This window comes from Dermacentor andersoni, chromosome 6, assembly GCF_023375885.2.
Source record: "Dermacentor andersoni chromosome 6, qqDerAnde1_hic_scaffold, whole genome shotgun sequence".
In the NCBI taxonomy this organism is placed as follows: domain Eukaryota; kingdom Metazoa; phylum Arthropoda; class Arachnida; order Ixodida; family Ixodidae; genus Dermacentor; species Dermacentor andersoni.
In genome coordinates this window covers 147,150,220-147,178,027 of record NC_092819.1, presented here as the reverse complement: position 1 = coordinate 147,178,027, position 27,808 = coordinate 147,150,220, and the positions used below count along the sequence as shown (strand labels likewise).

Sequence of the window (27,808 nt, the reverse complement as noted above, 5' to 3'; positions counted from 1 at the left end):
ACTCGTCTAGTTCGTATTTTTCGTGCGATTGTGCCCGCTCTCATCTACCTCAGTGTTCATGTGGCACTTATCATATCGCTAGCCTGGTGCCAGCGGTACAACGATACAGCGTATCGCTGAAAGGATCCATGAGCCGGGCCTGTTTCTCCAAAAGTGCGCATACTGAGGGATCCATTTCACAGAAGCAGCCCGACAATGCAGGTGTTCTTGCACACAGCTTGCAATATTGGGCACAGAGCAAAATGAAACACATGGCCCAACAAAAACGTGAGGAAAACAAAATGGGCTGGTGGGGGGGGGGGGGGGGGTAAGAAGGCAGGGACTGTGACCTGCACGTGACGCGATCCTCCGCATCCGGTATGGGACAATGCAAGGAAATAATTTTTATTGCAGAGGCTAGACAGGGCAAGTGGCAAGAGTGTCCACGTTAGCAATGAAGCTCGCCTCCTGAAATAATGGGTTCGCAACACTTCAAAGATTTCTGTCTCTGCTAATAACGAACCAAAAGTTTGTGCGGCAGAACACTCCCTAGAGGGCACGAAACAATTTCTAGCATGCAACTATATTTGCTTTGTGGCCTGGTAAGGAGCCCTATAAAGGGTTATACCTTTCTGTCACTGTTGTGCCGATGAAGGAATAAACATGCAAAAGAGTACTCCACTGCTTCTCAACTATACAAGTTGACAACTATTCAAGCTACAGGACAGCTTTCTGTGGCAATGAAAGGAAAGCTATCAAAGCAAATAGAAAACAAGAGTACTCCTGGAAAAAATCCAACATTCTCATCCGTATTAGCTAAGCGGGGGATATGTACAACAGCAAAATAAGACAAAATAAACTAAAGAGTGTCACATTTGAGTTACTTTTCTGCTTTCATCTTCCGTGTTCAGGCAAGTGCAAAACTATTGCACATGGAAGCTATGCTGATTCCCAGTACTATACGTTCCAAGAAACCAAGAGCGCTGTCAAACGCTGCTGGACTACTTGGCACAATAACACATGCGCAGACTCTCTGAACGTGTAGCTTTCCTTTCACTGCCACAGAAAGTTGTACGTGAGTATGTCCCAAATGCCCATTCTCCTTGGGCTGAAATCAGTGCAAATACCGTCATTGGTGTTTCTGATGGCAAACATAATCTCACTTCCCTGTGACTATCCACAACGCATGTGGCGAGAAATGAAATGAAGGAAACCAGACTGGTAACCGTATAATAAGCTTTATCGAAGCCATAACAAGGTGAAAAAGAAAAAAAAAAAAACAGTAAACATGTCTTGCAGCAAAAAACGTATGAAACAAAAAAGCAGGTGTCAGCGCAACAATAAATCATTCAACAGCTAGACCAATAAATACACATAAAGAATATACAACAGTTTGAATAAAAGTTCATTTTATACATAGGCAGCCTGTGTTGCTTTTAGACAGCTAAGTATGCCAAGTCAAAGTGTCTGAGCGCAACACACTACACGAAACACAATGCGCCCTCTAAGCATTTAGCAACCGGCTAGGGCCTTGGAACATAGACCAAAAGCAAGCAACCTACCCGAGCTTACTCAAATACTGTGGCATAGTCAAAGAAAGAGCTGCTGCAGGTTATGGTACATCTGACTGGTTGCAACTCAATTTGCAGTGATGTGGAGCTGGAGCTCAATCACAGGAGTCATATGATCGTATTAATTTTGTCAGACAGCTTACACACTCTCAGGTTGAATGTGAGAGCGCTTCCGAGCGGTCTGAGCTTTTAAGTGGTGCTGTGAATGGACCAAACAAGTTTGTTAAGACTGATGAACATTTCTTCCTTGCCTTTTATCAATGCGTACGGCAGACTATACTTGTGCCAGTTTCTTTCTTCTCTTTCGTGATCGTGGTGCACGCTGGGGCGGAGCTACTATACCGGTGCCATTCCAAGCGCTTCCTTTCAAACAGCCAAATGTACCCCCAGATCGCTCTAGAGTGTTTGAATATGACCAGTCAAAAGTACCATTCATATTATAAAGGGGCACTAAAGAGGATTATTAAATAAGTCACTGCTCTTTCAAAGCACACTCTGAATTTTTTTTTTCCAAATTTGGAAAGCTTACTTAATGGTGGAGAAAATAACCACAAGCTATACCACCGATGACGTTAATACGCTGTCACCAATTTCATAGTGTTTCCCTATTTGGGTTAATTTTCTTGTAGGAAAGATCCAGAAAACTTGCCAGCTTGAGTTTTTGTTCATTTTCAGATGCGATATAACACCCTTCTGTCAATCAACAACCAATCAGCATCAGCCAGACTCCACCATGTCATCGTGAGCTGGTATGAGAGCTTCAAGGTGGCGTTGGCTCTTCTTGTTTTACTTTGCATACTTTCTGGCTCGCCAAGCCAGCACTCGCAGTTACACTGACACTGTAATATAATAATATGTAATAGGCTAACTTAATATTTTTCACAGTGCCCTTTCTAACTCTCATACAAGAACATCAGCTCGCTTCACCCACAACACTTTGACTCCTACTTCAGGGAGCCTTCTCTCCCACATATACAGTTACATTTGGAAGCATCATGCACAATACACTACTCGCAACACAAACACGCGAAAAATATTAGGCTACATTGTAACCATATCATAAATATGCAGCTTGCTCATGGGCTCTCTCATATATTGCACTGTTGTTTGAAACAACATGCCACTGCTGCAACGTGCAAAGCGACTCGTCAGAACCCATAACGAAAGACACTGACTGGCTAATTGTGTGTTCAGTTAACAAGAACTTAAAAAGTGAGCAGTGCCAAACCTTGCAATTGCAGCAATTATCACAGCTGAACTCAATCTCGAGCGCAAAGTACTAGATCACAGTAAAAAAAAGTTAATGAGTCCAGCTGTTTCACATCCCAAAAGGCAATCCTAACCAGCGAAGCCTGTTGAGTAAAATTTGAGGAGTTGGGTTTCAGGATGCAAGCCAACTGGACAATTAAAACTGAACTTCTTTGACTGTGGTGGTGCCCATGCATTCTTTGCATTTGTTTTGTAAGTGAGGAATCGACTACAATATCATCACAGCTTCGTTCAGCCAGCTTGGCGGTTAGCAGACATTTTGCGGCAGAAAAAGCGTGAGTTTACTAAGACCATGTATTGCATACAAGAAAAAGATTTCACAAATGCTGGTGCAGCACACAACAAACCCAAACCAACAACAACATGGCGGCAACATTCTAGATGCTGAGATTTCATTACAAGAGACTTGCCAGTTATGGGGTTCTTCTGATTTGTGCCAAGTCCTTGTATGGCTGGCGACTAAGAGGAACTGGCAGGTCCAGCAAACCACTGTATTTGCAAGGTTTGCCGACAACATTGTCCGTATGCTGACTACGACATTTACATCCCTGTTAAGGTTGCAACAAGCAGGTTTCATCAAGTGACCATAGCAATTTAAAGCATACCATCATTGCTGTTCACTAATTGCACGTTCTGCACCAGATACCAAACAGAATGTTTTGGCAGTGAACTATAACAGGTATGAAAATCAAGCAAGGCTGTTTTCAGGGCTGTCCACAAATAGATGCAGCCATAACACAGGAAATGGCAAAAGAAGCTTGCCCTTACACTAAATTGCCAGTTTACTAGTGTCCGAAATGCCATAGCAGAAGCAATTACTGAGGCTCTTATGCTCAGCAGCAGGCGCTGGCAAATGCTCCAACAAAGGCAAGGTTGCTACTACAAGTTTGACGGATGGCATGCCATTTTCATAGACTTCTTGCAACGTGCGCTGCGGAGCAATGTAAGAAAAATATGAGGCAGGCAGATGGAGAGCCAGCTAGCAGCATAAACCAACAAACGCAGTGGACTGCACAGGACTAGCGCACATGTCATAAGAGCACGGTAAGCGTCGCAGGCAAGTTTTCTTGAGTGCTAGGCTACTCAAGAAAACAAGAACTCTGGTTGCGAATAAATGTTCACAGCCAACTGCAACAAAATTTTCAGCTGAGCAAGAAGCCTAGTTCCAGATAGCGTAGATATAGAGCAGCCTCTGTGCAAAATTTTTCTTTAAGTATGAGTGGATGAATCAAGAAAGGCTATCAAAAGTTGTTTTTAAAACCAAAACTATAAATAAAAAGAAAGAAAGAAAAAGAAGGACCATTACCGCTCACTGCCCATAGCGCACTGAAAACTCTCGGATAAAATGTGCTGGGACTTGTGTCATATCCACTAACCACCAGGTGTGTGCATTGTCTGCTTAATTATGATTTAAAGGCTGCTATTAAGAAAATGAGTTACCAGCCCTGCAGCTTTGCCAAGACTGTTGCAGCAGTATATGCTAGTCGTTTATTACCAACTTAGCAAAAGTTAAATATTGTTGCGGTTGCCACTGAACTTGCAGACCATGACACAGCATCAACACACCACTAGCAACTAGTTGAATGATCAAACTAAAATGAAGAATTAGCTAGTACTCTACAGTTAGCTAACTCAACTAGATGTGAATGCTACTTATAACATCCCCATTTTGAGCTGCTGGCATCAATACTGCTAGGTAACAGGGTTCTCTACCTGACCTAAAAGGTAAACAAACAAGCAGACACTAAACAAAGACTCTGTTACAGGCCAGATTGGCCAATTACTCTTCTGAAACTCCCTTGCCATTTGCTTGACAAATGTGGGTGGCTTATTAAGAAGTGAAAACGAAGTTCAAATGTCCATGCTTGGGTTCTGCACCAAAATTGCAGTGTAGATTGCATGGCACTACGAGATTCACAGTATTTTTAATGTGTTAGGTCATTCTTCTGTAGGACAGGACTTTTGAATGCTTTACTTTGAAATTCCATTTCAAATGCTATATGGTGCTTCTTCATTATTAAGCAAGTACCTAGCCTTGGGCGGGCTGACAATGACAGCTTGTGTGAGAACATTAAAGTGGCTTTGCTGCTTGTATTTTGCTTTTACATCTACTACTGGCATGCTACGCCTTCAGTATCAACAAAAACAATATAGATCGAGCTTTTGTAACAAGTATTTCTTTTTATCCATTCTTATCACACCACAGTCATACAATGACCACTCGGCACAGATGATAAGGTCAGAATTGAAGGAAATCAATAATCTCTTCAACAGATCAATCTGTTACCAGTACAGTAAGCCATGATTTCTTACTCCATACGTAATGGAGCCGTTCACCACCGTTCATTAATTAACACATCAACAATGGTTTCTGTTCTCAACATATGACTTTTAACTATACTTTCACTTTTGCAACATTCACTATCATGCCTCACTGCAGAAACAGGTGTTTGTTAATGCTGAAATGCTTTTATCCATGCTGTGAAGTCGTGAAAACAGTCCTGACAGGACGTTTGCTCAAAGGGTTTTGTTCATTGTGAACAATGGTTCTCCACAATAAATGCACCTGGAGGTCTTTTGTGAGCCTGCAAAGTCGAGTGCAAGACCTAACTGGCAGGAACAGTGCATTATGACAGCAAGATAAGTTGTCACAACTAACACGATTGCAAGTTTGGCTTTTCTTAATCACATGTGTAACATATTAACCTGGAAAAGCTTGCATGTCTGAACTTGGTTATTGGAGCATCCTGCTGTTGTAGCACAAAGCAGATTTCCAAACAGTCCCAAGAAAGGTGCGATTCACATACTGGGTGCATGAGGTATTTGAAAACATGGCTTCTGAATGCCACAGATGGTAACATCCTTGTTCTATCTGTCTAGGTGCCTAGCTTTCTCTTCACCAACCTCTCTGTCACCTACGTAGCACTAGGGTACTAGGGTGTCAGCTTCCAGTCTGACACAGAAACACTGCCCTAGTCGCCTAATGTGCAGACTACAGCAATTTTGAGATTGCCAACGTCTTGAAAGTTTCAAAATCTTTTGCTTTTAGGGTAAGAGAAAAGCTGACAGCTAGTTTACACCTGTGACAAAGGAATAATCCCCGCCTGTGGTCAGGCACCATTGGCGATTGAGTTTCAACAGCAGGTGGTGGCCATCGTGAATGTCAACCCTGAAAGACCAATTATGGCCATTGTGAAGAAGCATCAAGGGGCAGATTCAGCCGCCAAGCTCCTTGCGCATGACTTCATTAAGTGCCACTCCTAAGAAATAAATTTGCTTGCTCCCGCAAGGCCTGCCCGACCCAAGTGTGGCTGGCTGTGAACATCTGTGGCACCGCTACCCTAAATACAGCGACCTAGTTCCCTATATAAGCTAGCTACGCTGCTGTAAGGGCAGTGTTATTGGGATGGAGACTAGCAAACAACCACACAATGCTTAAAACATGCTATAAGCTGTTATTGCGGAAGCACTGCCGAACATCAACAGCACTATTTCATCTGAGCACGCAGCCATTATTGTAGCTGAACTCACTCAGTAATTCAAGCTGACGACAGTTTTATTCGACAGACCTAGGTAGCAGCAGTGACAGAAGCAATGTAAAGGTTTGAGAACAAATATTTAGATTTTTACTGAAATATCACTGATAATTTGCAGTCATCATTATGTCCTCAAATACCTTGCACACCCGGTATCCTTGTGAGACCTGAAGACAGCTCAGACACGATTGCTTTTCATCTCTATTCTTATGCCATTAAGTATGTTAGAAGTGGGGGGGGGGGGGGGAGAAAGAAAAAGAAAGAGCACTAGAATATACCATGGTTAGATGCTGAAGGCAGCCCCTCCATGTGTACATGGACACACTAATCATTTTCTCATGTTTCTTTACCTAAAAGTCATTTTTTCAGTGCCCTAGAACAGCGAAGATGTGACATTGGATGCTAGGTTGGCATGTTGACTGTACATTCAAGATTTTCATGTTAACTCGTGGCATTCGAAACGCACTTCATGGGCATTTTTTGTTGTCTGTGATGACATAACAGTCAAGATAATATTAGTCCCAATTTTCGCGAATGCCCGACGGCAAGGATACGATTAAACCATTTCCTCACAGTTCCACATGCATACGACAATATCTGGAATTAATGTTTTTGTAGTCGTTTCCCAATTCATTTTGAAGAAGATTTAAGGCAACGTACATGGGGTTGCGTAAGAGAATGGTACAGTTACTTTTTGGATGCGCATGGCCCCATCTGACTGTTTCACTTGGACATGAAAGTAGGAGGCATTAAGAATAATGGCTTTTCCTATCATAGCAAAATGCCTTCGCAGATTTCCATAGCAGAGAGAGCTGTTTGAGGATCGCTGGTTTGGGTGAGATGTGAGCCCCAACAACGATGCCTCGGAAGTGATGCCAGGTCATGAGCACAGCCCCACAAAGGCAGGCACCCGGACATTGCACACATTGTAGCTTTCACCAGGCACGACGACCGCCACAAATCTCAAGGGGGAACTGGTGTTGCCCCAGCTGGGGTTACAAGGAGCAGGATGGTTGCAGCCCTATGATGATTCATCGCACGGCCTATCGGGACGGGGCGTGTGGATGAAAGTGGGCTTCTCCCGTTTGGGCTCTGAGGAGGCCACCTCCTCGCAGACATGCACCATGATGCCTGGCTGGGTTTCTGAAGCCGGGTGGAGCTCGTGCGGCTCACCTGCAGGAAGTGCATTGGTCTGTGTGTCATCATCGTTATCATCATTATGCACACTGCAGGATGAAGGCCTCTCTCCCAGCGATCCTCAGTTAGTAATGCCGGCTTGCACCAGCGAACTGCTTTCTATGCCAGTAAATTTTCTAATTTCATCACAACACCTAGTTCTTTGCCATCCTTGAACACACTTACCTTGGCACCTGTTCTGCAACTCCAATAGACCTATTTAACTATTCCTGCATTTTAGTAATAGTTAAAGTACACCAGACATATGCTAAGCAGAAAATTCAAATTAGAAACTCGTAAGAACATAACACATTTGCGCGTTCTGGCCAATTTAAGAATTAGGCATTCAAGTTATCCCATGCGTCATGGAGAAAATTGGGAAGTAGACACAGTACGAATAAACTCCGGAAAAGAGTGCTTGTCTTACACTCTTCCGTCCCTTCTGAATCACTATGACCTTAACAATTTTGACTTGTTTGATTGTTCATATCAGGATATTTGCAAGTTATATACAGTGATGTATAGCTCTGAGATTTCTACTACTTAACACTTGTTTTATTACACACCTTGTCTCATTTATCAAATCCATAACCATATCAAATTGTTTCATCTGGTTGTATGTAACTGTTTGTAACAAGTTGATTTCTATATTGTTTTTTCCTGTACATTCAGCGTACTTATTCTAGATATTTGTAATTTGATAGCGTTTCAGATATTCTCTTTTTTCTAAGAAACTGTTTTGTATTTATTTATATGATGGCTGTAGAAACTGCTTTACCTTTTCTGTATTAGCTTTACATTTCCATTACTTAGTGTGTGCCCTATAGTACTATGCTATCTGTTAAGTTTCAATTTTTTATTTATTTTACGGCAGTGCTGTTACCGCTCCGAAATTTTTCTATGGGGCTGTGACCTAGTCAAGCTGTTCTGACAAACAGCTTTTTGTCACAGTCCTTCTCTCTGTATCATTGACAGAATGAAAATAAAGATTGATTGACTGATAGACTCGCCCACCAATATTTTTGTAGGCTAGGGACTCAGTCCCACCGATGTGCACTAACAGTTGTTGGCACTCACTCACGTTCCTACTCATGCTCACCAACTCTCACTAGCATTCATAGTCTCATCCACTCACAGTCGCCGACAGCCACTCATGTTCATACTCTACTCAAGACTCACTGGCTTTCGTTCGTACTTACTGTAACTGGCACTGCTGTTCCCACCCACGCCTACTCAACTCACCGGCACTCACTCCCACTGACACTCACGTCCACTTGCAAACTTCGTTGCTTGCTAAAGCCCTATGCCACACCTGTCAAATGAGTGTGGAGCGAATACGAGTCAGGGTACTTGCGAGAAAGTATGCCAATTTATGACCCCAGTTTATTTGGTGATATAGTGCAATGAGTAGCAGTCATGAGTGCTACTACTGCTCATCACCAGCACTCCAGAACATTCCCTTTCCCGCTTCATCTTGTTGGCACACAGACAAATTATTGGGCAACTACCACTAGTTGTCAGCTGGTTAGTAGATAACTATCCTGCTACTTCGGCTAAATTTCTGCTCGCTACTCCATTTCATGCTCAATCGCCACTGGATGGTGACTCGGATAGTGCTGACCATGCAATACAGTGACGGCTTTTATACTTCTGGCTAGCGAGATGTGCATGTGATATCTGTTTTCAAGACTTTTGCTACCAAGATGACAAGTCACGCATCGAAAGTTGCGGTCTGGTTAATTTGGTGTTTGATACGTACACAAATGTCTTCACAGCTAAGCTCAACATTCATTTAGAGCGTAAAAGTACGCACCTGGTGCAAGGTTGGTCAGAGCTGTAATGATGTCATAGTTGATGCATGGCTGCTGTTCCTCAACGGGTTCCCAGCCTACAGGTGGTGATGCAGGCGGCGAAATGAGGAACTGCCGATGAGGAGGCGGGAGTTGTAAATGGCCGTCGTCGCCCTCATCCGGTGACGCTGTCTGCAACAGTACGAAAATGCTTTGTGATTAAGTGATTGATTGCCCGACTTACGAGTTTTGACATCACAAAGCAACGATGGTGCTATGAGAGAGGCCACAGTAGAGGGCTCTGAATAATTTGGACCACCTGGGGTTCTTTAATGAGCAGTTAAATCTAAGTATACGAGCCTTGTTGCATTCCAGTGTCACTGAAGTGGGGATGAGATGGCCGGAAATTGCGACCTCACACTTACAAGCAAAATGCTATGGCCGCCATGGTGGGTCAACGCCCTTTGAACCTCGAGCAAATACTCCTGCATTCACCAATAGAAACATAGTAGAGACAGCAATTTCTCCTACCAGATTGTTCCCAGTCACTAGATCGCACTAGTCAGTCACAGAACAGATACATAAGTGTACCCCTGCTCCCCCTCATTTTTTTCAAATGGTTACTTTTATAGCAAGGCAAGAGAAAGCAGCATGTCCAGTGATAGGTGAAAATGAAAGTGGCAGACTGTGGGTCAATCTTTTATTGCATGAACTTGTGTTGTGAAAAAAATTAAACAAAGGGTTTGTTACAGCCAGAAATGCCCTAACAAACTTCGATTTTCCTAAGAAATGTATAATTGCGATTATATGAATGGAAATTGTCACTTATCGTATATGATACACCATGCAGTCAAAGGTATATTTTACAACCACACAGAAAGGTGTCTGAAATTGAGAAAAACCTTTAAAAATATCAACTATTGAAAAACTTAAAAAATTGATGTAATAGAAGAAGTGTATTTCTAGCAGCTTGATTTATTATAATCTTGAAAATTTGATGATGTCATTCTCGATCGAATAAACTAAAACGTCAATATCTAAGCTGGATCCCTTAGCGCACTTCTTTTTTTTATGTGGATTCTTGTTTTGTGCAGGCTTTAGGAGCTTGATGCAGGCAGGAAGGATATCCACTGTCTGTTCATCCAAAGAGTTGTTTGCACCTGCTCTTGGTTTTATCTCTTGGAACACAGCTGGCCCTGCACTATGTCTATCCTTAAGACAGCTGGAATTTTTATTTTCTGACATATTCATCGCAATAATGGTGCTCAACATTATAACCTGTAAAAAAACATTTTGCCACTAAACTGCCCATGCTATGTCATATATGGCACAGCAATTAATGCTTGCCTCATGGAACCACCAGTGAACACGAATATTTTTTACATTGAAAATGTCACAGTAGACTGATTCTTCCTGTTGCACTTTCAAGCGTATCAATAAAAAAATAACTTGTTTTTTCACAAATTTGTTACACGTTTTATAAGCTGCCGACACACATATCTTGAGAGAAAACTAAAAAATTATTTCCACTGTGACAGCTGCAATAAATTTATTTGCTAGAGATGACAGATTATGGATAAATGTGTGTTGATTTTTTTGCAGTAATTTTATTAAGTTATAAGCAGTTCTATGCGTATCATATATATCACCATGTGATAAGGGGTTAACACTAAATTGGTTTAACACCTGGTAAAGTATTCTTCATTCAAATGGCAAGGACTTAAATGGTAAGGCATTATTAATGGACAGACAACACCCATACTTCCCTTTCTTTAATTTTGCGTCGAAGCTTTACTGGCTGGTACATCAGTGTGGCGTCACAGATTTAAAAGTATTTTCTCATATTAGGATTACATTGGTGCTGAAAGATCCCTGAAACTTGCTAGTGACCCAATGACGACAGTGATGGCTATCACTGGTGTGGAGTAGTGAATGGCGGGACACAGCAAGCTGAGTTTGGAGCTCCAAAAGTGCCCCTCACCAGGCTCCATATTAAATTTTAGTTATATGTTGAAAAATGTAAAGCGTCATCTAGGGAGCATCCTATCACAAGAATCTTTCAAATCGGCTCATTATTAGAGGAGACAAGAGAAATTGAAATGCCGCACTGAGATGCTGCTGGAAGGCATGCTTCACTGCCAACATCGATGCTCTCCTTCTGCCTTGACTAGCATCCACAAGCGACCTTTTCTTCCCTGCCTTCTGCCACACCGAAGCTGAGGGACCGCGTCTGGGTTCATGTGGTGAGCCCCGACTCTCTTTCTTTTCTTTTTCATCTTACTCGTTCTGCTGCGCAGCGAACTCCCAGTGGCGGTACTGTGTTCTGCGATGGACAATTTACCAAGGTCACGTGCCATCATCGGCGATGTTGCAGGAAGTGCCTTTACGCAGAGGCACTTGTGTGCGTGACCTCGACTTTCTAGCTGGAAGCAGGGCTCCCTCAAGAGGAAGGGCGTGCAGTCTTATGTTTGAAATTTAACCACTTTTCGTGCCATGCAGTCACTTGATACTTTGCAGGCACGATTGTCACCGCGTGGTCTATGTGCCATACTTGCCTGTATGCAATGCCCAAACCTAGCGAGGGATCCTTTAAAGGAGAACTGACATGACACTTGCAACTTCTCACTTTTCTTTTTGCATTAAAGGAAGGTCTGCACTTTCTAAACCATTGAAGAAATACTGGCAAGCATTAGAGTAACAAATAAATCATTGTGCAATGAAGAAGAGGAAACCAGCAGTTGTGTGCAGCGATCACTAGTGCGTGACATTGTTGGGGGTTTATTGGTGACAAATAGGTCAGCAAACACAGTTCAGAAAAGAGCAGTCGGGCCAGACAAAGTCTCGCGCACTAGCGATGGCGGCGCAGAGCTGCTGGCTTCATCTTCTTCACTACAACTGTAATACTTCTTTCTATGAACTAGTTTCAGTTTTTGTATCCTGGAAATGGATGTGCCATGATGTCATGATATGTTGGCTCGCTTCGTTCCAGCGACCACTGCAGCTGCCACACACATTTGCAAGCCAGATGAAGCGCACACAGCGATCCTGTCTGTTATTCCTGAGCGTGTCGTCATACCTAGCCTTGTTGCTACATCATGCGAGCAAATTTCACTCTATGCTGTGACATCATGATTATGACGATGATGCCACGGCGGCATTTCAAGACAAACTTTAGCATCAAACTTACGGGACACCAAAGACATAAATAATTTCACCTGCATTAGTGAATTACCTTTCCACAACATGAACGATTCCACTCTTACCACAACGAGGTGCTTGGTAAACCAGAAAAGGCGCAAAATGGAAAGACAAGTAACAACGACGCCTCGAAGTTCCTATACCAGCTCGCCATAACATCACGGATTTTGACAGTGTTCGTTTTTGCCTAATCAATTCTTTATTGGCAACAATGGACTACACTGTGTTCTAAAGGGGCCACAGACTGAATCATAAGTTTTTGGGATTTTTACTGAGACAATGTAGCCCAAACAAGAAAAAAAAAAAAAAAAGACCTGATATCCGTGATGTCACATTGACGTACCGGCATTGGAGTTTCGGCACAAAATTCAAACAAAGGAACTTTGACCTTCATTTTCTCTCCTAATAATGAACCTATTATCATGAAAATAATGACAACAAAGTTCTGAAAGAACACTTTATCGGTATCAACTGATTTAGTGTTTCTTTTAGTGTGCCTTTAAGAAACCTTATAAGCATTTCATGACCTTCACACTTGCTATATGTAACCCTTTTACATGCTAAAAGCCTGCGGGAGGATCTGTACAACTTTGAAAATACTTGTCGGTACATCTGTAGCTGCTGTCACAGTAAAGGAAGCACAAAATGAAATGGTGGCAAACAGACCTGAGCGAAGTAGCAGTTGAGAATGCTTTCGCCAAACTGCATCTGATGGCAGCGAATGCGTGCCAGTGCTGCAGAGTCTGGGCTCTCAAAGTTGACTCTCGCTCGGTGGAAACTGCGGAAGTACGAGAAACTAGCACCGGGCTCGATGCACTCGAACATCTCCTCAAACTTGGCCTGCACAGGAGAAGTACATAGTTGAGCTCAGTGATTCACACAACTCAGTTTATGGAGGGAAACTGGTTTGCGTTACTAAACCTCTGACAGCCGTCTTTTCTTTTTTACCATTTTAGCAGACATACTTACTTATTACACATTGAAAACCAATCTGGGCATGTGAATGATGCAACAATGGTGCTGGAAAACATGCTCTGTTTTCACCTTTTTCAGTTTTCAGCTTTCAACCTCTCCACAATATCAAAGCCATGCTGGTCCTTCCACTCAAGTTTCAGACAGACCGGCAGAAACCTGCAAGCTCTCCTTTTGCCCCATGGGACGCCATGATGATGCAAGTTTTCATGGCTCGCCTGGGACTAAGAGCCGCACCGAAATCAACAACAGTCACTTGCCTGCACATAAACGCCTGCCGCACTTCAACGGACTTCGGTGGGCGTAGGAGTCACGCAACAATGCCACTGAAGAATGCGCTCTGTTTAAACCTTTTTTTTTTCAGGTGAGTTATGAGCTACAAAGCATTCTGACGATCGTTTTCTTGTTATCCTACCATGGCCACAAGTCCTTATGCTGAATACTTATGAATGTTTTTGTGTGTTAAGATTGTTGCTTTCGGGCGACAGTGAAATGAATCCTGGGCCGAATGGAGATGATAGCAATAAAGACCTGTCGCAGAAGAGCGGCACGTCACACGAAGTTGACTGCATTTCAATTTTTAATATCCTGCGTGACTTGCAAGACCACTCAACCAATATTGGCCCTAATCATTGACTCCATGAAGAGCATCAAATATAATCAGCAGGAGCTGAATGACAAAGTTGCTGACATTTCCACTAGACTCGGTTCGGTCGAAACCAAATTATCAAGCTTTGACTCTGGTCGCGATGACATATCATCACTGACATTGACTACTGAAGCGCTAAAACCAGAAAATAATGCACTGAAAGCTAGGTTAGAGGACCTTGAGGATAGGTCCTGGACGGACAATCTGTTTCGGTATTCCTTATGTGCGGGATGAATCCCGGAAGGTGTCCGAAGATAAAATTAGAAATGTGATTCTTAAAGAATTGTTGTTATATCCAATTGTCAATGACGGCTAAGGCGCTCACCGGATTGGAAAGGCTAGCCCAGAGAAAACTAGGCCAATTGTTGTCAAGTACACAAACTTTAAATCCAAAGAGAAAGAGCTCAGCCTTAAAACAAAGTTGGAAGAGTAAAAAAATTGTAAATTGTTGTCCCTGAAGACTAGTGCCCAGCCATTTTAAGCTGCAGGAAAAAAAACTAATGAAACTGGCTAAGCAAACCATGCCAGAGCAATTATTATAACTTCGCTATGAGCTCCTTTTAAACAGCCTACGCTACATGTACTGTCCAGTAAATGACAGCCTTTGTGAACAAAGCAGAAAATATGCTTCAAGTGTATGTGCTGCAATGTCTTGTACTGATTTTTCATAGCTAACAGATAAACCGTGTCAAAGTCACAAGTGCCTAACGCCATCACAGTCCCCTTTACCAACATACGCAGTGCCATTGGAAAACATGAATTGTCCTCCACTACTCACACCACTTGCCCTGATATTGTTATTCCAAAGGAAACGTGCTAAGTGATACTGTTCATAATAAAGAAATATTTTGCACTAAACAATGCTTTTCAGTATTTCGCTGTGATCGTTCCTTCCGGCGTGGGGGTGGAGCCTTGATTGCTGTTTCTGAAGACTTGGAATGTTTGCAGTTTGATGTTTTCACGGCACTCGAATTCATCTGTGTTCAAATCACTGTCCGTCTTCAAAAGCTTGTATTATGTGCTTGTTACCGACCGCCGTCAGCACTCATCGGGTTTCGCAAAAATTTTCATTATGTTTTGAACACCATTAATACTACATTTCCCAACCTTCCTGATCTTTTATTTCGCGACTTTAACTTCCCTGATAGCAACTGGTCATGCACCGCTTTTAGTGTAAGTGTCAGTACACCTGAATCATTGAATTTTGTATCGGTCTGCTCCGACTTTTGTTTACACAGGTTGTTACCGAGCCAACAAGACTGACATATCCCACATGTAATACATTAGACCTCTTGCTAATAAATGTACCGAATTTCGTTTCCAACATTAATTACCTGACAGGGATAACCAACTATTCAGTACTTGCAATCGTATTGGCCTTATGATCTTCTAAATCACCAAATAAAAAGAAAGTTATATACAATTATGGCAAGGCTAACTTTCCTACTGTAAATGAGGCCCTTGAGCATTTTCTTGACTATTTCCTCACCGACTTTGATCAATGTTCAGTCCACACTAATTTGTGTTTATGTAGGGACAAACTGCCACAAACAAACATTATAACTAACCTTAATTCTCCGTGGTTAACAGGAAATTAAAACATATCGACTATAAAAGAAGACTAATTTTCCAGAAAGTGAAGTCCTCGGGTAGACCAGAGCTTTGGTCGAAGCTAAAAGAAATTAGCAAAAGTTAAAAAAGAAAGAGTGCTAAAAGAAGTGAAAGAGAAGTTTTTTTTTAATGTGACATTGCATTCAATGTTAACAAACAATCCTAAAAAGTTTTGGGGCATCATAAACGAGCAAGAGCAATTAGAAATATTACTCTGCGATTCCCAATCAAATCCAATTCCAGCTATTAAATGCACTAATATTCTAAAAGAAACATCTTGTAAAGCCTTTTCACACATTTTCAATCCAAGTTCACTTGATTATGACTATCACATTGCCTTCCTGATGGATCTGATAAGATTTGATCGTTCTAGAATCATTAACGTTATTGACAACTTAAACCTGAGCTGGTCTTACAGCCTAACTCTAAAATATTGAAGAACACTAAAGTTTAGACCACTATCATACTATGTAAAATATTCGAACAATTTTTCAAGCTTGGCACGTTTCCAGAGGACAGGAAAATAGCTAAGGTGGTCCCACTCCATAAATCTGGTGACAAGCACTCACCAGCTTATTATCGTCCAATATCGCTAACCAGTATTTGCTACAAAATCATGGAGCATGTCATATATTCTCACTTGGCAAATTTTTTTCAAGCCAACTCATTTTTTACCCTTATACAACATGGCTTCTGAAAATTTTTTTTCTTGCGAAACACAGCTTCTAACTTTGAGTAACGCCAATCTTTTCTTCACCATGGTTCTGAGGTCGATTGTATCTTCTGAGATTTTGGGGAAGTGTTTGATAAAGTGCCCCATAACTTTCTTCTTTATAAACAGGGAAAACTGAATATGGACCCTAACATATCGGTGTGGATCGAATCCTTCCTAACAAACTGTTCACAATTCGTGCATGCTAACAGCTGTACCTCCTCGTAAGTTGCACTAACAGCTGGCGTATCGCAGGGATTGGTGCTCAGTGCCTTACTTTTTCTTGCCTATATTAACGACCTACCTACCAACCTTTCGTGTTCAATTAAACTTTTTGCTGATGATTGTGCTATTTATTGTGTGATTAAGAATACTAACAATGCTGAAATGCTACAAACTGACCTGGACGCAGTCTTTGTCTGGTGTCATCAATGGCAGATGTCCCTTAATGCAACTAAATGCAAAGTGATGTGCTTCTCAAGTCTTAAAACCAAAAATCTTTCAGTATATTTTATTAACAACACATCTTTACTACCTGTTACATCGTACAAACATCTTGGTGTTTTTCTAACCTTGAGCCTCGCTTGGAATAATCATGTCAGCCACATTGTCGCCAACGCTAATCGCACGCTTGGATATCTAAAAAAAATTTTCTATAGCTTCTTCTGCTGTCAAACTAATACTATATAAATCTTTAGTGCATACTAAGTTAGAATATGCTTTGTCAATAAATATACTAAGTTAGAGTATGCCTTGTCAACATAGGACCCCCAAACTAAAAGCAGCTATTTAAGCTGTACAATATCGTGCAGCCTGTTGTTCTAACTATAAATGTTTAGAAGGGGTAACGCTCATGAAGAATGCATTATTATTACCGTCTCTTGAGGTGCGTCGAAAGGTGTCACGACTGGGCTTTTTCTTTAAAATTTACCATACTAATGAAGACCTAAAAAACGCACTGTTCATCCCACCTACCTACATTTCATCACACATCGATCATCCACATAAGGTTGGCATCCCACTTTGCCACACTACTACTTGCTCGGCATCTTTCATCCCCAGGACGTCATCGGAGTCGAACCACCTATAAGCAGGTAGCTTTACTTATAACTAACAACACTAAAGAATTCAAGACACGGTTGCAGGTCCATTTTGAAACAGATTAGAATATATGGGATTTTTTTTCATGGTGTAATCCTGCATGGCAATGATGCTGATTTTGCACGTATATGCGTTATTCACGTTCTTAACAACATTTATATAATGTTCTTCCTAACTGTATCCTCATTGGTTTGTATTATAACTGTTGTGAGTGTTTCTATATAGTTTTATACTTAATACCAGGTTTGTATAGTTTTGTTTTTTACCTTAAAATATTTATTGCGCACTGTTTACTTATTTATAATATTGTGTAGTCTGAATTTCCTTCACCTAGAAATCCTGTATAATGATGCTGCAAAAATTTTAATCTACACAAGTTAGATATTATTTTAACTAATCCCATGTATTGGTCTTATGTTCCTCTTTGTAACCACCCACTGCCTCCTCAATGGCCTTACATGGGCTATGAGCGTACTGGAGATTAAAAAAATGTAAAAATTGACTCGCCATCCCAACCTTGCAAAAGTGGATGGCCAGTGAAGCTGTTAGAAAACCACTCAAATGCCGTCGATGGGGATATGAAATGCTTTATTGTTCTGCCTAGTCTTAGCCTGACACCATTGTTGAGCTTTACAATTTTGCACTCTTCGACACTCATCGTATTCACACTGTTCTTCGGGAGTCTTTTAACTTTGTGTGGTCTACCCATTGTGGTCTTGCAATGAACTGAATGAGTTGCTAGGCAGGTCTCCCTTTTATACATGAAGTTTGGTGACGTCACTCACTGATCCGTATGCTAATGTTGCTCCTTTCCCACCAGAGCAGCTAATGCAACCGTAATCTTTACCGGGAAACACACACGCAGAGAAGGAATGTGCCTCGCATTGTTCACAGGCGCTTGATCATCCATCACGCGGTTTTGACGCTTGTTTTGTTATTTTCTTTATTGAAATGAATATTGAGCTATGTGCTGTATGCCAGATTCCAAAGTAGACAAGCACTTTTTTTTTTTTCATTTTCTTGTTGTTGATGACGGACACGAAAAATTCCGACCGGCTAGAGGCTAACAGCTTAGCTTTAATAAATAAATAAATAAATAAATAGAGGATCTGGTCCAGTAGAACTGCCGAATGAAAGCCTACTAATGTAGGTGTACTCATTCTTATGTGATTTATGTGATATGCCTCCATTGACAAGGCATGCACTCTTTGCGATGATAAAGAATTTGTTTTTTCACACAACAGGCTGCAACCACGCAGTCTACAATGCACTGCAACAAAATGACTAAGCAAGTTTTCAGTCAATGACCTCAAAAGAAAAAGAAATTAAATTACAGCAGAACACATCTCATGGTGGCTGTGTAGGTAATGCGAATAGCAATTGATCGATACAGTGACTAACCATATTCCTGAAGTGATGTTTATTTAACGCATGCAGTAGTAATTCTGAGAACTTTAATGCTTCACTTACATGCACATGCTCCAATATTGTTCCACTTTGCTATGGTACTCCCTTAGCAAGGTTGTCCACGAGCATTGAAGAATCATGACGACTGTATGATGCCGACACAATGATGGTGGAATGATAAAGAATCATACCAATGGAACGAAAAAGGTGCAAATGGACGATGACATGATGATAATGAGATATTGATTCTTAGATTATGACAATGGTATAATGACGACAATGTGAGGATGCCATAGGGACAAAGATGAGGACGACTTTATGATGATGAAGGTACGATGACACCAGACGAAGCGAGAATGACGACGATGGTATAACAATGGATACATACAATGTGACGATGCCATAGGGACAAAGATGAGGACGACTTTATGACGACGAAGGTACGACGACACCAGACGAAGCGAGAATGACGACAATGGTATAACAATGGATACATTGCAGCATCTTTATGAAGATGGCACAATGATGACAATTACATGACAATGGTGCCATAACCAAGAATGAATGATGACAGCATTACGATAGAATGATGAACAATGAATGCCATTGATGACGGTGGTAGGATGACAACGGCATGATGACAAGTGGATAACAATACTGAAGCGATGACAGCGGCATGACAATGACGGCATGAAGAGAGTTGGATGCCGAAGTTACAGTAATGATGACGAAAAACTGCGACGGCATCCCGACGACGGTATGACAACAAATGCACAATGATGACTGTATGACAATGATGCAGTGACGACGATGGTATGACAATGCCATGAGGACAATGGGATGACAAGTGTATGATGACAATGAAGGGACTACGACTGTATTAAAGCTCTACGACGACGATGGCGTGACAATGTCATGACGAGGATGCAACGAGCATGACGGCATCAAGAAATTGAACACATACATAGCGACTGAAGCTATTAGACAACTTGGACCACTGTGTTGTAGTAGAAGGCGTGAGGACGACAGCATGATGAGAGTTTGATCACGAAGCTGGAATGACGACGGAACGACCACTATGACATTATGGCAGCGTGACAACGAAGGCACGACGAGTGTTGGATGACAAAGCTGTAATGATGCGACCACGATGGCATCAAGACCACATGCCCATACACAGTGGCCCAAGCTGTTAGATCCCTTAGGCCACTGGGCCGAGTAGAAGGCGCGACAACAATGGCGCGATGATGGTAAGCTCACAAAGCTGTAATGATGGCAACAGAACGACCACATTGGCATCACAACAAGGTGCACATACCTAGTGGCCCAAGCAGGTAGACATCTTGTGTCACTGGGTCAGCGTAAGAGGTTAGTTAGACAGATAGGCTCAAAATGGCTGAGGCAGACAAAAAAAAGAGTGCTGTTCACAATAAAAAAAATCTATACAATCCCAAAGTTAGGACAAGTACGCCTTGTCATGGAGGCATCCCACAAAAAATGAGCACGTCTGCATTAGCCTGCCTTCAGCTGTCCTTCATGAAAAAGTTGTGTATCTCGCCTGTCGAAAATGTAATCCATGCCTTGTACTTTGTTGTTTGTCTTTTCCTGCCTTTCTTTTGCTTTAATTTCAACTCACATCGTACATGTGTGATTTCCTGTTGGGAAGCCACTGTTCTTCCAAAATAAAGTTTAGTTACGAGTCAGTGCTTGTTTAAGCCATTTTCCATTGTCTGCACTGTTGAATCTTCTGTAAAAACTGCTCTAAGCAGAACAGACAACATAAATAGAAAAAAAAATTCTGAGCATCTATTCATACAGTGTGTCAGAGAGTTCAGTTAGGTTATTCAAAATGAATACAGAATGCAAGAAGAAGGGAAGCTTATACATATTAGTTCTGGTAAAATATGTGGTTAGAAAGTGCGTTAGGTAATGGCACATAGGTCTCGTTGACAATAGGGAGATGTACAATGCATGATCAGTTGCCGATTTGCTGTTAAGCAAGGGAAAAAATTTAGGCAACATTTTCTTTTTGCCAATTCCAGCAGTTTAATGTTAGTATTCATGGGTTCATAGGAGACCCACACGTTTAATAGTCTCTCAGACATGTTCTATCTCAACAAGAAGAAAGTCACATGCTGCTAGATCACTGACCCCATGTTGTTATGGGGAACTATTTCACCCTGCTTTCACTAGATGGCAGCATCTACAATGACAGTTCCTCATCACGACCTTTGTCTGCATCGGAATTCATGAACAGTTCATAAACTTAATTATCACAGTGTGAACGAAACCAATACGTCGACCTGCCATGGCTGTCCCGTTGTAACAAAGCAACAGAGCACTCGGACATGTGCTCCAGCTAAACAGCCAGAAATATAAACTACAAGCTCTGTGTGCTTAGCTGGATGGCATAGTGCATACTGGAATAGTGGAACACTGCATGGCACAGTGCCTACTTGCCAACCTGGCAACATCAAAATTAGCAAAATACCGTGGCCACAACATGAAAGGGGGACGAGGCGGAAAGGAAATATGCATTTTCTTAAACCATGCTGCGAGCGCTCGCCTTTTGAGGGATACATATGCACATTATAAACAATTTACCTTTATAAGCGGCACACAAGCAGCAGCCAACTTGGAACAGCACAAAATGACAAAACAGCTTTTATAGATTTCAATGACTTTCTTTAATGACTATTGAGTCGCTAATCACCTGTTTCAGTGTCCTCTGCATAAAGCAAGAACCCTTCTTGCATCCTTTCATTAGAAGGCTTCCAACATAAAAATAAAAGGCTGACAAGTGAAACCTTTTTGCGAATATATTTTTCATAAAAATTGACGCAACATTTGTAGAATAGCTGAACGATCCCAAATTTGTCAACTTTACAAAAAATTCAGGAGAATTGGCAGGTATGCACAATGGATCTGCGATGTTCTACTTGGACGTGTTGATTTGGGCGAGGCAAGGACTGTGCTCATAACATAAAACGAGTACCTATACTTGAGATTAGTGAGGAGTGTATGGGGGCTGGTTCCCGAGTTATTTGGGGAGTGGCGGTGCCAGGGGTAAATAGTCCAGAGAATCTTATCATTATAACTCACCACACAAACATCTTCAGTGCCCCTTAGAGGAGTACTGACAGAAAGCATATGTCGTTTTTAACACTTTATTGGATGGCTGTTGACCCAATAAATTACGCTATGGAGCCTTCATTCCCCGTAGAGCGCAGCAAGTAATTAATTACATTACCTGTTAATGTGACTAGTTCAAAACAAGTGCCAAGTGCAGTACAGCTTCGGATGTGAAAAAGAAGACTTGTCACATCACTGAAACCTGTTGTGGCAGTCTCGTGGTAACAGGCCAAGCTGCTGAAAGCCAAGTTCATTCAGCAATCAATGGGAGAAAAGGAGAGTATGGGCCCCTGCCTTTACGAGAAAAGTGAACAAGTGGAAACGTCCATTTGGCAGCTTTTGGCAAGGCGGTCGCTGCCTGGCCTTCAACAACCGTACCAGGCTGAACGGCCTGCTCTTAAGTTGTTTGAGATATCATGTGACCATTACCTCCGCTTTCGGTGACGCAATGACCCTCCTTGACTTGAGCATCCTTTTTCACTGTCCAAAGCTATGCTGCACTTGACGCATGTTATGAATAGGTCAAACAAGTGGCACTGTAATTATATGTGGCACTCTCGAGGAACTGAGGCTTTGTACAGTAATTACAGTCATGGGTCATCAGGGAGGCAGTGGTCAAATATTGCAGTTCTCTAAGGAGGTCAATTCCTGTTACGGTGACAGAATGTTTTGATGAAGCTCAGTGGGCCTTCCTAATTTGCTTGCACCTGAAGAGAGAGAGAGCAAATGATAAATGAAAGGCAGAGAGGTTAAACAGGACTGAGCCCGGATGGCTACCCTACACTAGGGAGAGGGAAAGATTAAAAGAAGAAGAGAAAGTCCACTGGGGATATCGATTGGTCACTCAGTCCTAATCACAGACGGTGACTCAATCCAGTAGCTTTCAAATATCACAGCAGCGCTTTTGTGGCCTTCTTTAGCTGCGATATGAGAGGCCATGGTCCCAAGATCTTGTTCAACGTGAACGGTTTTCTATCTAACTAATTTAGAGCTGTGCAGAGGTCATGTCTTGTCATCGTCGAAAGATGGGCAGTAGCACAGTAGATGTTCTATAGTCTCCTCGACCCCGCAGGCATTGCACTCGGTGCTGTCAGCCATTCCAGTCAAACAGATACATGCATTGGTGAATGCGATGCCCAAGCGTAAGTGGCACAGCATTGTCTCCTCATTTCGTGGAAGCCCAGGCAACAGCCGCAGTTGCATAGAGGGGTCGAGGGAATGCAATCAATGTTGAGTGAATTCAAGTGTTTGGCACTTCTCCATTGTCATTTGATGCGCTAGCTTGCTGAAGTGTTGGGCTGTGTCAGTCCGCGATAAAGCTAAAGAAACAACGGTTGCTTCGTGTGCTTTCCTAGCAGCTTCGTCAGCGAGGTCGTTGGACCTGCAGCAGTACAGCACTACTGGTTCTCTGCAATCCTTTCTCACCAGTTTCAGGTGCCACTCCAGGCCTGAAAATGCAGTGGCCTGGACAAGGTTCTGAGCTTGGGACCTTGAGCTAAAACATGATGCTCCACCTCTAGTCCGCTCACCACTGATGATGATGATGACTCTTTTCAAGCTGCTACCAGTTAATAGCCACCATCAGTTATAAATTTCCTGCCTTGCGAAAATTGTGACATACTGTGCCAACATGGCAAGAGCCCACGTTATAAAGTACAATGCCAGTCTTTAGGTAATTTTTTAATACTTACATTTGAAATTATAATTTTATGTGCATTTTGTAAACAGCAATTTTATGAGTCTTCCAAATGTGTTCAAGAACAAGATGTTCCAAAATTTGCTTTTTTACCACCGAAAATGCGCCAAATATGTCTGGCTTGTCAAGAGGCATGACCCGCAACAATTTAACGCACATGCAGCCAAAAGCAGTTTCATAAGCCTTACAACTAAATCTAGGAATCAAAATGTTTAGGAATTTATACTCTGAGAATAAAAAACACCTCAAATTTTCATTCTTGCGTTTGTCCTCATTGTGTAGATATGGCCAGACTTTGGCAAAAAGCAAAGCACTTCACTTAAAAAAAAAAAAAAGACAAGGGGGTACACCAAAAGCATGCAAGCGTATACCATACATACGAAAGTCGGGTACAGCATCTAAATTCACAGTTCCTGAAATATGTGTGTTATGGCATAAAATATGTGTGTTATGTTATGACTGTTACAACTCGTGATCAGAGTGCAAGAACAGGAAGCAGGTACCTTTATAAAAACAAACAATGAAATATTGGAACGATTCCCTGATAAAATTCTGGCACTGAGGTTCAGCTTCACTGGCCCTCTATAATTTTTTTTCACAACCTGGCTATATGTATAGCAATATATTTCTATACAATTTATGTATCATCATCATCAGCCTATTTTATGTCCATGCAGAACAAAGGACTCTCACAGCAATCTCCAATTTCTCCTGTCTTGCACCAGCTGACCCCATCTCATGCCTGCAAATTTCCCATTATCATCAAACCACCTAATTCTCTGGCATTCTTGGCTGCACTTCCCCTCCCTTGGCACAGATTCTGTAACTTTAATAGAGCACCATTTATCTGCCCTACGCATTACATGGCCTGCCAAACTCCACTTCTTCCTCCTTACTGCAACTGGAGTATTGGTTACCGCCTTTTGCCCTCTAAATTATGTGTATGGTACGGTAAATGTGCAATACTAAGTCTGAATAGCGGGGTTTGGAATGCTTCCTGCCCAGAATGGAAAGGGGGCAGATGGATTAGTGCAATGGTAATATGTGATAAAGTGGTTCTTGTATGTACTTTGGCAGGTTGAGTGAGTAATAGTGCGGAAACATTGTCCCGCTTACATTGTTTTACTTCTTGCATCACAGATTTTCACCGAATTATGACTGTTATGAGTTTATCACTTGCTGCACGGGCCCCTACTGCACCTGAAATTTCCTGAATGTACTTGCCCATTCTATAGTGAAACAGACTTGCCTAATCAGAATGCACACATGACCCGGAATAGTGTTTCAAATTCTTGAATGTACGTTAACGCCAGCGATTATTCTGGAATGTACTGATACACTTATAGATAGCATAAGGACTTGACCCGTGAATTCAGACTCGATGACTGACTACTGCACTTGCCACTATCACTGCGATTCAAGCGCTGCTTGTCTTTCCGAGCCCAAGTTAGCCCAATAAAGAGTGAAATTATTAACACACACACTTTATGAAAAGTTTGCACCCTTTGGGGTCTATTTTTTCCCCAAACAATGATTGTAATCTATTGTACATGCCTGTGCACTCAGTACTTACAGGTCACAAACTGCATGCGCATTATCAGCATGACATAGCATTCTTGACAAGAAAGTAGCAAGCGCAGAGTTTTTGAGAAAGGAAAAGCAAGCAAGACAGACGATGATGTGGGGACAGGATAAACGCCAAAGGGTGTAACCTTTTTTAGAGTGCACTTTTGGCAATGTTTTGCTTTAGAAGGATGGACTGATGGTGGTTTTGGTGCTTCATTGTCACTACAATGTGACAATATGGAATTAACCCAGCAGGCGAGGACAGTGATTAGGCGCTTTTTTTTTCTAAAAGCAATGAGATTTACAGTAAGTTACATGATAATATGAGTGAACAAAGTCCTTTATACAGTAAGTCAAGGAGCTGGCTGCGGACTTCAGGAGAGGGAGAATATCAACAAAACACAAAGCATTCAGCACTATTGAAAACTTCAATTACAATCGCAAATGTGGATTTTGGGTGTGTTCAGAAAGGTAAGTCACAAGGGGTCCCGACTATTCTCTTCGATTTCAACAAAATTTTTACATGAGATATCAAAATCCCTCCATACATTGGAACCAACTTTACTCTTGAGCACAAACCTGTTTCAGAATGAAAAAATCTGGATTGTGACAAGGCGGCAAATGCTACTTGTGCAACTACACAACACTCAGACTTTAAGAAACTGTCTCTATAGGCTAACCATGAAAGGGCGTTCTGATAGACCAGTAGTTAAAGGAATCCATAACTACTGTTGTAAAACAACAGATGGGCACATTACAGCAATGAAAAAAAAAAAAAAAAGATGTGAAATTGAGTGAGATGCTTTTAGACGGGAGCTTCCCGCAGCAAAAAAAAGGACTAACAACAATAGAGGCCATACAGGAGTCTCCATTGCTCTCGAAACAGCCAAGCACGGCAACTGGCCATTTGAGATTTGTTCAGCTGGAACATCATGCTGGCCGCTTCCGTCCCACTTTTTCCTGGACACTCTTGCATTCATGCGTGCCCCTTCTTTTGCGGTGGAATCTGCACTTTCCCTGCTCACTGGACCTTGCTCCCTTCTACTCCGAGAAAGCCCAGTGGGAGCAAAAGAAAAATAATACATCCTGTTATCAAATCGTGCACACACGCATCTCCAGATGTGCGTAAACAGCTGACTCAAACGGACTGTGGGCTACCAAGGATGGATGTAACATGGAAGTATGCTTAGCTGGCTGTGTAATGTATATGTCTTCGGTTGGTGCTGATGCGAGTGGAATATGCTGCAAGACTGCTTTCTGATAAGGAGTGTGTGACACGATGTAGACTGTGAGGATACTCCCCATCAATGCTGCCAGATGAATGGCATGGCTACTTCTGAGGCTACCCAATGACTGCAGGATATCACGACCTGTAAGTGCTAGAAATCTCCTTGGATGATATTTTACATAAGCCTGATACCACTGACGCACACATACAAATAACGATTACAGCGCCGTTCAGTTTAATTACAACCACCTACTTTTTAGTCACCAATAGAACGAGGCGCTTTTGCAAAAGTATTAAGTTACTCGCCCTACTAACAATCGCAAGTTTCGCGCGATCATTCGCTAAAGTTACCGCTAAAACCGGCCCATTATTATTATTACTTTTCTTCCTTTCATAAGACCCTACTTCTGGAAATAAAAGTAAAACCTTCAAACTGAGCCATTGCTGCCTATTGCAGCCAGCGGCAAGTAGTTTAGTTTGGATAACGAAAATGTGCGAGCATAGCAAAATTTCACCGCAGTTATAGCACGAAGAACTAATGATGGAAGAAAAACAAATGCTTGGTTCGTTAACACACACAGATTGGGGTGTGTTCGTTCCTCGAACGAAAAGGATCTTCTATCTGCCGGCAATGAATTACTCCGACCCATATGCGTTTTATAAGGGCGGATTAAGGAAAGCATGCTGCCTAGCGTTCACTCACTAGGCAAGGAACTAAAGTGCAGAACTCGGACGGGCATAGCAAAATTACTTAATCGAACCAACATCGATGGTAAATTTATCGATGCTCGACATCTTGGACGTTGCATAGCAGAGTGAAGCAACGTTTGCTAGCGCGGCTGAGCGACATCGATTGTATTTCATTAAGCTAGATGAGTCATGTCATAAGGCGAAGTAGGTACCTTTTGTTCCGGGTCCGTGAAGATGCTAACGTCGACGTTTGTGATTATGAGCGACGTCGGAAGGTCGGATGTATCCGCCAAATCGTTCAACAACACTTCGCAATCTTCCAAGGCGCTGATTCGGTGGCACTCTTCCATGTCGCCCGACGCGCTATCACGGGTTTTCATTATAAGGACACCTACTACTCTTCGAAGTGGTAAGGCTAGCTTACGCGACTTTTCAGGATGTCCTTCGGATATTTACAGATACAGCGCTACGCCACACACACAGCCATTACGTTCCGCGCACGAACGCGGAGAAACAACGGGTGAG

The 27,808-nt window shown here is 42.1% G+C and overlaps 1 protein-coding gene across 1 annotated transcript; it reads right to left on the bottom strand.

The window, feature by feature from the left end:
* Positions 1 to 1,201: 1,201 nt before the first annotated feature.
* Positions 1,202 to 27,808, bottom strand: sra (RRM_RCAN_like domain containing protein Sra). The gene is made up of 4 exons (XM_050172252.2): positions 27,496 to 27,808; positions 13,186 to 13,359; positions 9,345 to 9,513; positions 1,202 to 7,528 (listed from the first exon to the last, which is right to left on the bottom strand). Exons 1-4 carry the CDS (start codon positions 27,661 to 27,663, stop codon positions 7,377 to 7,379), a joined length of 663 nt encoding a protein of 220 aa, XP_050028209.1. The 5' UTR covers positions 27,664 to 27,808; the 3' UTR covers positions 1,202 to 7,376.

Bases quoted from the DNA above. Each gene is read 5' to 3' on its own strand.
- sra (XM_050172252.2), bottom strand. From the start codon at position 27,663: ATGAAAACCCGTGATAGCGCGTCGGGCGACATGGAAGAGTGCCACCGA. The intron at 13,360-27,495 runs GTACCTACTTCG...TCTCCTGTGCAG, and splicing joins TCACGGACCCGGAACAAAAG to GCCAAGTTTGAGGAGATGTT. The intron at 9,514-13,185 runs GTCTGTTTGCCA...GTACTGTTGCAG, and splicing joins TCAACTGCTACTTCGCTCAG to ACAGCGTCACCGGATGAGGG.